The following is a 13,183-nucleotide window of genomic DNA, read 5'->3' as shown; positions in this document are numbered from 1 at the left end:
TCCATTTTTTGAAGGGAACTCTGTAGAATATTTCAAGCTCAGTAAGTTCTGTTCATGTTAAGGTTTACCAAGCTTTTGTAGTAGAAATATCAGAATTTATGTTGTTTGGGAGGGAAAAAAAGATATACAAAGTCCAAAGAAATACTGAAGAGAGAAACTGTAGAAGTTTATACAGGTATAACCAGAAAAATATTTATTTGGCTGGCAAAGTTCTTTCCCAAAGTAATGCAAGAAATCGAAAAAAGGAGGGGAGGGGGAGGGGGGGACACAGCCTTTCAAAGCAGCAAAAATAAAAACTTTTTGTGCTGTTTAACTGATGCAAGTTTTCAGACTGGTGTGCAACAACAGTTAGATATACAGCAAAAAAACTATGTCACTGACATTTTCAGATGTTGATCACGTTTTCTCACAGCACAAGTCTTGTATTCATAATTGTCTAGCTTCATCTGCCAGAGAGAGAGCGAGAGAGCGAGAGAGAGAGAGAGAGAGAGAGAGAGAGAGAGAGAGAGAGAGAGAGAGAGAGAGTGAGTGAGTGTGTGTGTGTTTTGTCTATTTTCAACAAAGGCCTTGCTGGCCAAAACCTCATTTAGTGACAGTCTTTTTGTTGTGTGCAGTGACTCAGCATATCTCCCCTATATGGTGAGTAGCAACTATCCTTTTCATAATATTGTTGTAACATTAGAAATAAGTACACAGATCAGAAAAATAAATAGCCAATTTATTATGAACCTAGCGATCTGTTTCTGGTAACGAAACAGTACTTGACATGCGAGCATACCATTGCGTATCACATTTAAGCAAAATTATCTCATGTTGGGAAACTCTGACAGTGTTCTGATTTGGAGTAGATGAAAATGTGATGAGTCCTTAAGATATCATTCACTTACTGTGTTCCCCTAACTTCAATTACAAAATAAGTTTCCTGTATGTCAAAAATTTAATAATTTGCCAGAAAATGCATTTTCGTGAACTGTCCACAATTGACTTAATAACCTGTTGCTGCACATAAAAGGAAAATTAAAACATAGTGCAACTCTTCCACAACATCTTCATGCCAGTTTCATTTACGTACATTCAAAAGTTTGCACGTTTCAGTGAGTTGAATGAAATGTAAGACTACACGTGTGTTATGTGTCCACACATGGCAGATGGTACACACCAACAACCTTCTCAAGAAGGAAGGGAGCTAGTAAGAAGGAATTTTCCCATCAGAGACTATGCATTTTCAGCACAGTAAATGAAATCACCACTAAAAAGAAATAAATAGGTGTTTTTCCTACAATACTGACTTTCCCGACACCAGTAAAGGCTGGAACTGGGCCACTCAAATTACTGTCCATCCTCCTACAAGCGGATTTCTTATTTCTTGTTTTTTGCACCTGTCAATGATGCAGGGCTTTTATGATACCTTGATGTTTCCCTCCACAGTATCCTTCAAATCTGAATCACTGCACTCAGAGCTAGAACTTGTTTCTAAAATTACAGGTCTGAGTGACAGAGCCAAATGTTCTCATTCATATTCTCGCCACTTTCATCAGCTAGTTTGCAATCTGAGTCAGATGTAAAATCTTCAGTTACATCCTGAAAGCGACAAAGCCAAAGTAAAACATGCAGATCTTAATAGAAATATGCAAGGTTCCAATACTCAATAATGCATAGGTCATCACATTGTAAGTTGCTTTGATCAGAAACATTTCACAGGGTGATCAAAGTAAAGTAAGACCCGTAACGGACAATGTAACGCGCAATGTTCAGTAGAGTGACAGATTTATAATGCACTACAAAAACTATAAAAATATGTTTAAATGTATACGAACTTGATTACTATATATCTATACCAGTTGAGAATAGCTGTAAAATGATTTGCCATTCTTGATGAACCCTCACACACAAGTATCTGTGAATAAATTCCAAATACTACAGAAGGAACCAATGACAGCTGTCCACTGCAATGGACATGGTGTTCCACACGGATATATTACACAAGCATGCATTTATTTATAAATGCATGGAATAAATTAATACCTGTCTGATTCATACTTCATTCTATATCCCCCCCCCAAATTGCCACCTTTTTTGACAATTTTTTCTATTTGGTATAGTGTGAATTGTACGAAAATAAGACTGCATGTAACATATCAATCAATCTATCGATTTCATCTGACATTTCCCTCACTTGCCCACCACAGTCATTGCAGAAAATAACAACACACCAGCTGACTACCATGAACAATGCTGGTCTAGTGCAGTTGCACACCTCCTGTCAACTGAAACAATGCCACAGCATGCAACATGGAGACCAGATTGTGCTGAGCCAGTGCTGGCTGCCCACTCCTCCTCTCTGATCGAGCTTTCAACAAGAAAAATATAAGACAAGAATTAAAAGTATAGGTAACAGAGATCCCATAATTCAAAAAGAAGGTAACTGTAACAAATATACATTTTAAAGTTCAGAAAACTTACCTGAACACATGTCTTGTGAAACCACGCATTCTTCTTGCAACATGGTGCCCACAAGGTATCTGGCGAAGGCTTCGGAATTACAGTTTCATAGCAAATTGTACAAATTTGAGGAACTTTGGCAGCATCAATCAGTGTTGCTTTGTCAACCACTTGTGTTCGCCTGTGAGTACTACAAAATGACCTGAAATTGAAAAAATTTTTCTTCTCACGTCTCTTTCCTCTTTGCACATGGCACCAAACTCTATTTGGAAGTGGACATCCTCCCAACATGTATGTTTGTACGTGGAAAACTTTAAAAGATCTTACATTATGTCATAAAAGAAACGAGACATCAGAGGATGCTCCCTGAGAATGTTGTGAACCATACTACAATGTTCACATTTAGAGTGCATACTTTAAGTGCACATTCGTATGTCCAGAGTCCCAATGAAGTAGGCCTCGACCTGATATTAAGCTTTTCAGTGCAGTTTTTGAGAAGTAAATTTTCTTGAAGTACCAGTACTGTATTATCTCATGTTTGGTTCTTCATTATGGCATAATGCCATACATGCTAGAAGATGAAAACGTGCACTTGAAATGCAGGGAATAGTTGAAACTAGCCAATAATGTGGAATTAAATACTTCGTTTCCAATACATTGACTGCCTCAGCACAAACGATTAATAAAAACCAAATTTGTTTAGCAAACTGACAAAAATAACTTCACTGTTCTGCAAGGCAATTAATACTTAACAATATATTTCAGCCTTCCATAATTATATGAATGTATTTTAATTCAATTAATAGGTCTCAGCCACGGAAATCTGTTTTGTTTTTTTTGACGCGAGAGCAGTAAACGAAGAGGAAACAGCGAAATCACCAAATATGAACACTGGTCAAGCAGAGACTCCCCATCTCCCCGCTACAACTCAGGTTGCTCTGTGCATCAGCCCCAGATCTACAATATTTCCGAATCATGGCAATACTAGATAGCGAGATAAATTAAAAGATTGAAACAGGCGTCATGTGAGGAGGATTCATATCCTCAAAACTATTCTCAGCAGCTGCAGAAGTAGTTTTCAGATCATCAAACTATAGAAATGAAGGGCTCAATCTTAACAGATCATACCTGAACCACCTACATGTTGATGATTCCACTGTACCGTGTGCCTCCATCGCAGATAAACTACAACAATGAATGGAAGAAGTTCACAGAGCAAGTATGAAAGTAGGACTGAAAATCAATTACATAATGATTAAAATATGCATAGCACGTATACTGAAAAGGAAACAGAACAAGTTAACAATGAAGTCGAAGAACCAACTGACGAGTTTTTGTACGAGGGCTATCCACAAAGTACATTACGTTTTGGAACTAAAAATAAATAAAGTATTGGAAATTTTTTTATTATATACAGATGAAAGCCACACTTAAATACTACTTTTCTACAAAGTTGCCATTTAAATTAAGGCACTTATCGTAGTGATGGACGAGCTTGGAAATTCCTTCGTCGTAAAATTCGGCCACCTGTGCCTTCAACCACGTGGGTTACCTCTCCTTGAAGCTGTGTGTCGTCATCAAAACGCTGCATAGCCAACTACTTCTTCATTGCTGGGAATAAGTGGAAGTCGCTCGGTGCCAGGTCGGGACTGTATGGCGAATGAGGAAACAACTCCCACTTAAAAGATTTGAGACCTTCACGAGTGGCATTTGCCGTGTGGGCCCAGGCGTTGTCGTGAATCAGCAAGACCTTTGAGCCCAACTTTCCCCTGTGCTTGTTTTGTATTGCTCTTCTGAGGTTGTGCAGAGTTTGGCAATACCTTTGAGAGTTTATTGTAGTGCCTCTTTCCAGGAAATCCACAAAAATCACACCTTTTCTGTCCCAAAAGAGGTAACCACGTGGTTGAAGGCACAGGCAGCCGAATTTTACGATGAAGGAATTTCCAAGCTCGTCTATCGCTACGATAAGTGCCTCAATTTAAATGGCAACTACAGGGTGTTTCAAAAATGACCGGTATATTTGAAATGGCAATAAAAACTAAACGAGCAGCGATAGAAATACACCGTTTGTTGCAATATGATTGGGACAACAGTACATTTTCAGGCAGACAAACTTTCGAAATTACAGTAGTTACAATTTCCAACAACAGATGGCCCTGCAAGTGATGTGAAAGATATAGAAGACAACGCAGTTTGTGGGTGCGCCATTCGGTACGTCGTCTTTCTGCTGTAAGCGTGTGCTGTTCACAACGTGCAAGTGTGCTGTGGACAACATGGTTTATTCCTTAGAACAGAGGATTTTTCTGGTGTTGGAATTCCACCGCCTAAAACACAGTGTTGTTGCAACAAGACAAAGTTTTCAACGGAGGTTTAATGTAACCAAAGGACCAAAAAGCGATACAATAAAGGATCTGTTTGAAAAATTTCAACGGACTGGGAACGTGACGGATGAACGTGCTGGAAAGGTAGGGCGACCGCGTACGGCAACCACAAAGGGCAACGCGCAACTAGTGCAGCAGGTGATCCTACAGCGGACTCGCGTTTCCGTTCGCCGTGTTGCAGCTGCGGTCCAAATGACGCCAACGTACACGTATAGTCTCATGCACCAGAGTTTACACCTGTATCCATACAAAATTCAAACACGGCAACCCCTCAGCACCGCTACCATTGCTGCACGAGAGACATTTGCTAACGATATAGTGCACAGGATTGATGACGGCGATATGCATGTGGGCAGCATTTGGTTTACTGACAAAGCTTATTTTTACCTGGACGGCTTTGTCAAAAACAGAACTGGCGCATATGGGGAACCAAAAAGCCCCATGTTGCAGTCCCATCGTCCCTGCATCCTCAAAAAGTACTGGTCTGGGCCGCCATTTCTTCCAAAGGAATCATTGGCCCATTTTTCAGATCCGAAATGATTACTGCATCACGCTATCTGGACATTCTTCGTGAATTTGTGGTGGTACAAACTGCCTTAGACGACACTGCGAACACCTCGTGGTTTATGCAAGATGGTGCCCGGCCACATCGCACGGCCGACGTCTTTCATTTCCTGAATGAATATTTCGATGATCGTGTGATTGCTTTGGGCTATCCGAAACATACAGGAGGCGGCGTGGATTGGGCTCCCTATTCGCCAGACATGAACCCCTGTGACTTCTTTCTGTGGGGACACTTGAAAGACCAGGTGTACCGCCAGAATCCAGAAACAATTGAACAGCTGAAGCAGTACACCTCATCTGCATGTGAAGCCATTCCGTCAGACACGTTGTCAAAGGTTTCGGGTAATTTCATTCAGAGACTACGCCATATTATTGCTACGCATGGTGGGTATGTGGAAAATATCGTACTATAGAGTTTCCCAGACAGCAGCACCGTCTGTTGTTGACAATTGTAACTACTGTAATTTCGAAAGTTTGTCTGTCTGAAAATGTACTGTTGTCCCAAGCATATTGCAACAAACGGTGTATTTCTATCGCTGCTCGTTTAGTTTGTATTGCCGTTTCAAATATACCGGTCATTTTTGAAACACCCTGTATGTAGAAAAGTAGTATTTAAGAGTGGCTTTCATCTGATATAATAAAAAAATTCCAATTTTTTATTTATTTTCAATTCCAAAATGTAATGCACTTTGTGGATAGCCCTCGTATTTTGGGCAGTCGAAGGCAACGTCTGGGTGGACAGCAAATATAACAAACAGGAGAGAAAACATGGCCTAAAATGCATTTCATAAACCAAATATTTTTTTTCAAATCAAAGCTTCCATTGTGTCTGAAAATGAAATTATAAAATCAATGTGTAAGAGCATACAGCCTTCGTGTATCTCCTATAATAGATGGGGAGGAGGGAGTGGGCCTAACACATTCATCTACAGACCCAAAATACATTACTACTACTACTACTACTACTACTACTACTACTACTACTACTGATTCCATTTCATTTCGAGTTTCGTAGTTTCCTCAGAATCACAGGACAGCAGCGCAGATTAAATGATGTTCAATTACCAAGTGAAAATGAAACACCAGTGAAAGGGAAAGGAAATTTGGGAGAGTATTCCCATCCACAGCAGAATAGGAATTCGAACAACAAGACTCAATCAGAATTCACAAGATCGTCTTAAGAATAGTAGGAATAATTATATGACAATACGGTACAGTAATGGTCAAACTATACATACAGTATTAAAGAACAAGAGGTATGCCTAGATTAATTAGATTCCAAGACGAGCAAAAATTGTGAAATGCGATGTTGGAGAAACCAAAGAGTGAAAATACATAACCATGCAAACCAATCACTGTTGGGCACAAGGATAAAAAAGGATTAATATTGCACTTGATTCTCACAGTAATGTACATATTATAAATATGAGTTATTTTGAGGATGAAGTATATGTAAGTAGTTTCCTTACTTCATCAGTTTCTGGTGTCAAAATATTTAGGATCACTGATATTAGTGGAAAACTAATAGCAGAAGAAATGTTTGTTAGTTTTAAAATGTGCTTTATAAATACACCTTTAATTCCAGGTGTTGATTACATGAAGACTTATTAGCCACAATTGATTTTAGCAGAAGAGTTTTGAGTTTCATATATAAAGAAGAATGTAAGGAATTAAGCTTAACAGAAAGTGAGGAATCCTTATCTCATTCAATTTTAGAGGAAATCAAAGGAAGTTTCATGGCCGATGTATCTTTAATGTTAACTGATACAGATGATTGAAGAAAGTAGAAGTAGGATGATAAGGGGGTACACTACAGCAGAGGATTAATTCTCTACCATAACTGATGATAAAACAACATTGAATAAGTAGAAGCAATCACAACTTGTTGGTTTTCTCAGAAGATATGTAGCTAGTTTCTCATCACAATCAGAAGTTATGAAGGATTTTGTGTGTGAATTAATGGTCAACAATCACGCTCCACTTTTTTGTGAATTTGTACCCTATCCTTATTTATACTACAACCAGACAGCATAGGTTAAGTTTAATAATGAGGTCATCCACTTGGGTAATATCTGTAGAGAAGTTTAACATGGATGAGTTTATCTTGCCCCTGTTACAGAATTTGTACTCAGACAGTATCTTTCAGGAAGCACTTTATGATATAGAAACAGATAATGATCAATGCAGTCTTCATCAACAACATCCACTATGCTGACGATACAGTAATGACTGCTGCTGATCCTCGACAACTCGTCTTCGAAGGAGGAGATTACAGTAGCAATATAGGTCTGAATATCAGCAGCAAAATGACACATTTTGTGATTGTCACGAAAAAGCTCAATTCCTTTACAGATCCAGATCTTGATTCAACAGATTCTTAATACAAAGAGTAGACAAGTTTCAGTATATTTGCCCATGGCTCTGTGAAGACAGATCATATATCAAATGTTGCATAAAGAACACCAGCATGTTTTTCATAAAATTCAAGAGATGAAGAGGCTTGCACAGGATAGAGTAGCATGGAGAGCTGCATCAAACCAGTCTCAGAACTGAAGACAACAACAACAACAACAACAACAACAACAACAACAACAAACCTAGACCTAAATCTTAAGTGTTCAATTTGTTAATATGCTACATCTGGTCTAGCCTTCTATATGGTTCTGAAGGACGGTCACAAAATATGCCAACAGCAAAGGACATTGAGGCCTCTGAAATGTGGATTTACTGCAGAATGCTTAAAATGACATGGGCAGCAAGAATATCTAACACTGAAGAAGTTCAAGGGATAAACATACACTGAGAAATGCTAACAAGGTTTAAAAGAAGAGAAACTGCATACCTATGATGTAGCTTACAGAATACCAAACACATACTTCTGCAGTTGATAACAGAAGGGAAGATCAAAGGTGAAAGAAGAAAAGGGTGAAGAAGAATTTCTTGGCTAGATAACAAAGTACTGGACAGTATTTCCAAGTGGAGTTCAACCACTAAAGTATTTACTCGACTATAAGACAACCTTCATTATAAAATGACCCCCTTTTGTTCAGGAGTGTTCTTGAGAAAAAATTATTTTCAGCATATTCTGACTAATCAAAATTACAAATTGTTTCATTGACATAAGATATCTGCCTAGAAAGTTAACATTACACCTATTCTAAATTTATGCCATTTATTGAGTGTCTACATTTTGATAATACAGGGAGAAATAAAATAAACAAAAAGAAATAGCTTACATTAAGTTGTGGACTGTTTTCTTTTCTTCATTTTTTGCTTACTAATCCTGTCATCTGTGATATCACTACTTTTAATCATCAATAACTTATTAGCACAGCTGTGAAATTTTGTATCTTCATCATAACAAACATTTGGCTGTCAGAGTTGATAACATTGTGGCACGAAACAAGTACATACGCCACCGGCCCCTATCCAGACTTTCACCATCTCTTGCGGAAATGAATACTATTGCTCAGTTTGTCAAACTTTTAAGTCAATTCAATTCCAACTACAAATGGATTCAAGCAAACTGCAGTTTAAATGTGGTAGATGTTCCCAAACGGTCAAAGTACATGGTATGTATTTCCAAGGTTGGCAATGTGACAATTTGTTGCCCACACACTACTCCCCTCCCCAAACTCATCCTAGATCTCAGCCAAACTGGTATCACTGTTCCCCCTCCAAACCTTCTGTACTGCTGTGTTTGAGCAACTGTGAAATACGGACTGCAATATCTTCTAGTGTCCAAGTAATGTGTAACAACAGCAACTAATACATAAATAAATTTAGATTCAGTCCAATTCCCAAACTTCACTCGTCCCACCACCCACTGACATATGTTGGTAGTATCTCCACAACAGGTCTTGCCCCTGTAATTTATTCTCTCGACAATAACTAAAATTTAATATCATTTATTTCATTTGTTAGACATTTAATTCTGGATTAATTTCTGTTCTTGTTTCACCTCAATGTCACCTTCATGTTATAAAGCTGATTACATGCTGGTAACATTTATACTCAGTATTCTTATACGACAACACGATTGAATTTCTCGTTTGTAACCTATGTAGTAAATCATTAGAGACTCTCACAATCAAATAAAATACTAATCTGGTTCAGACTCAATGTTTTTTGAATGACAACATTTTTGGGTTTGAATGTTACCTTCATTTAAAAAGCAGCATTAATGTTTGTACACAGTATCCAATCATGTATGAGAACTTTTATAGCAAATATGTTGAAATACAACAAAAGTTTGCAAGATAATAGAATTTAATTCTATTTCCTCTTGTGTTTCACAAAATTGTCAAATTTCAAGCAGACCAGTCAATTGTTGTACTGGCTAGATCATAGTTTCTTGTGCATCCCTTCAACTAGCATCATGCAAGTCACATGTCACATTATTGTTCTAGCAACATCGATACTACATTGACCGCTTTGGTGTATCGCGAAATTGAGCCTGTTCAAACGTATCATTCGCCAAACCCTTCACTTCTAAATTCTGCAAAATAAATCTACACATGACCTCAACAGCCAAAGCTTTGGCTGTAAATTTAAGATGACCACTATATACTCTATTAAACAATGAAAAAAAGTTAACTTCAGCAGCAACTGTTTAACCTGCAAATATAAGATGATCCTGTACTTTTTGAAATATGAATTTGGGAAAAAAACTTTATCTTATAATTGCATAAATACGGTACACAGAATAAAGATGCATCTTGTGGTCACCAACATCCGTTAATGGATAGGGAGGAGGAGGAGGGCAGTACCCTATCTTGGCAGCAGCCCAAACCGTTTTTCGCAAATAAAAAATGCTTGTTATATGTAAGTAAGTATTATTATTTCAAGAACGTGAGTCGCCATTTCAAAAGAACTCTGCATATATGCAGTGTATGTCATAAACTGAAAGTTAACCCAGTTCCACATAATTGAATCTTATAACATGTGAGGTATATGGGATTAATCACTCCACTGCCTAGTGACAAGGTGTAGCTCAAGTATTTGTAACATTAAAATATTGGTCCAGATTGGCCAAGTTGTACCCAATAAGGTGTGCCACTATTTAACCAGTGATCAGATGTCTGAGAGGCCATTATTTTACTACATCGCTGAACAAAAGTGGCTCTTGTCAGTTAATGATAAACAATATGTGCCAATAGCCTAAAATGAATTTCTAGCATGGGAAGGAGCGAAACACACATCAGTATCCAATCATCATCCTCCAGCAAGCCCAGAAGAAAGACTGTGTCAAGAGAATTATTGTTACTGACATGAAATTATTACTGAAAATGACACACTAAGTGGGCAGAACTAGTACTAAAATGTGTACATAACTGAAAGTGAAAAATCAAGAAAGTATTGAACGAGTGACTGCATTCCACAACCCTATTGGTACCCAATAAAGTAGATGGGAGATTAATGGGGCAGATACTTTGTTGAGATAGGTGAGTTGACCAGAAACATACAGTATGTTAGAAGAGAAAACCAGGAAAAATATTTATAGTCAATTGCAGCTTACAAATATTTAACCCTCGAGCGAGCGCCCCTGCGTATAAAGTGCGCCAACTGCAAATAGCATTGTTGTGCACGGTTCCATTTTTGTTTTACAATAGCATGCCCCTACGTATTCCTGCATCATTGTTTCAGATGGCCCAGTGAGAAGTTGTGCTGTCATAGGTTCACGTGAGCTACAGTAATTTAAAATCAACTGAGAGTGTGTCATCTTAGTGTACAAAGTGCGCCATGCGCCCGGTCATGTAAGTAATTTTCTCTTCACTTTTATTTTGTTTCTTTTTAATTGAATCAAAAGATAACATGTAACAAGCGAGTGAATCACTGTGCAGGGCGATATCAAAGCTGACAGACATCGAGCTCGATTGGTTACTCAACGAGGACCCAGAGTTCAACTCTCTACCAGACAACGAAAACGATGACAACTCTTAAGAAGAAAAGGAATTTATCACACAAAGTGACAATGATTATGATTCTGATTCTGATTGAGTCCACAATTCAGCTGATGACCGTGAAGAATTGCTCTCCACTTTTTATTGGAGGGACAAAATGTATAAATGGAATAAAATATATCCTAATGTGACTCCGAAAACAAAAAGAAAGAATATTGTGAAAGATTCCCTGGGCCTACACATGTTGCCAGAGAGGTCACAAGTGAAACAGAGGCTTTATGGACAATACTTAGCCTGTACAAGATTGATGAAATCATAAAATACACAAACATATACATTCAATTTTTGCTTCAGCAGATGCTAAAACATTCTTAACTAGTAATACAGAAGTATATTGTGACTAACAACCTAAAGGACCATATGATGTTTCTAGTTCTCCCTGTGATATTGTAGGAAGGCTAATAACTCACACTGAAGGCTCAGGAAGAAACGTTACAGTGGACTATTAGTTCACTAGCTATTCCTTAGCCAACTCCCTTTTGAAAAAGCGACTAACATGCATCAGCATGTTGAGAAAAAACAAACGCGAGATCACACTAGAATTTTTACGTGTGAAATGTAGGGCTATCCACCCCTCTTTATTTGGTTTTCAGAATGATAAGAAGCTAGTTCTGTATGTGCTGAAACAAAACAAGGCAGTTGAACTACTTTCAACAACGAATGATTTTGGAACCGTTGACACAGTTACAGGTAAACCAGAGACAGTTATGGATTACAATATAACAAAGGGAGGAGTCAACACAGTCAATCAACTGGGAGGTGCATATTATGTCTCACAGATGACAAGAAGATGGCCATTGGTTGTACTCTATGCTCTAATGGATATAGCAGGAATCAATGCTCAAATAATTTTTCATACAAGTGAGGCAAATCCAAAAAAGAAGAGAACCATTTTCTTGAAAGATTTAGCACTTTCTCTTATGAAGCCTCAACTAGTGGAAAGAGCTAATATTCCTCCACTTCCTGCCAACATTGCAACTTGCCTCGTGAAATACAAAGATCAATGTGTTGAAGGAACTGAGGAGCCTACCACAAAGAAAAAGAGGTCGGTGTTCAAATGGCTCTGAGCACTATGGGACTTAACTGCTGTGGTCATCAGTCCCCTAGAACTTAGAACTACTTAAACCTAACTAACCTAAGAACATCACACACATCCATGCCCGAGGCAGGATTCGAATCTGTGACCGTAGTGATCGCTCGGCTCCAGACTGAAGTGCCTAGAACCGCACGGCCACTCTGGCCGGCGAGGTCAGCGTGTAACATGTGGACGAGCAAGAAACACATCTACTACCATAAGATGGAACTCTGCCATAGCTTTGTTTGCAAAGGACATGTAAAAACAGTGCATACATGTGAAAAGTGTAAAGCATTTTCCAAAAATGTGCAAAACAATTAACTGTGTAGATATAAGGAACTTTGTGATAAGTGATATTTCTTCAATATATAAAGCCTTTGTCCTTTTATATTACAATGAAAGAATGTTTTTGTTCTGTATGTGCTTAAAAAAGTGTTGAAACAGAGTGATACATCAACTGTGGCAATAGAATAACATGAAAGTTTCTTATTTGTTTAATCAAATAGTTAATTAGCAGAGTAATATATGATTCTTGTATTGTTGTTTAAATCAACTAAAATTTAACTGTGATTTAGCTCATATATGTTTCCCTTGGTAGCATTACGATAGGTTTTGACTACATGTGTACAAAGTGCGCCGCGTGCCTGCTCGTGTTACGAAAAACGGCAGGTCTGCTCGAGGGTTAAGCACCCATCTTTCTCATTTCACTATCTATTCTCAATTTCATTCCTGTGTATGCAGTCTCCCCATTCGATCCT

The 13,183-nt window shown here is 38.1% G+C and overlaps 1 protein-coding gene across 1 annotated transcript in view; it reads right to left on the bottom strand.

The window, feature by feature from the left end:
• The window catches only part of LOC126298797 (uncharacterized), a 193,537-nt gene that overhangs the window by 82,869 nt on the left and 97,485 nt on the right, over window positions 1-13,183 (bottom strand). The window contains exon 5 of the mRNA XM_049990261.1: window positions 2,464-2,644. Within this exon, the coding sequence (XP_049846218.1) occupies window positions 2,464-2,644 (181 nt within the window). The remainder of the gene's footprint in view (window positions 1-2,463; window positions 2,645-13,183) is intronic.

Source organism: Schistocerca gregaria, chromosome X (genome assembly GCF_023897955.1).
Source record: "Schistocerca gregaria isolate iqSchGreg1 chromosome X, iqSchGreg1.2, whole genome shotgun sequence".
NCBI classification, from domain to species: domain Eukaryota; kingdom Metazoa; phylum Arthropoda; class Insecta; order Orthoptera; family Acrididae; genus Schistocerca; species Schistocerca gregaria.
This window is presented reverse-complemented; position numbering and strand designations above follow the sequence as displayed.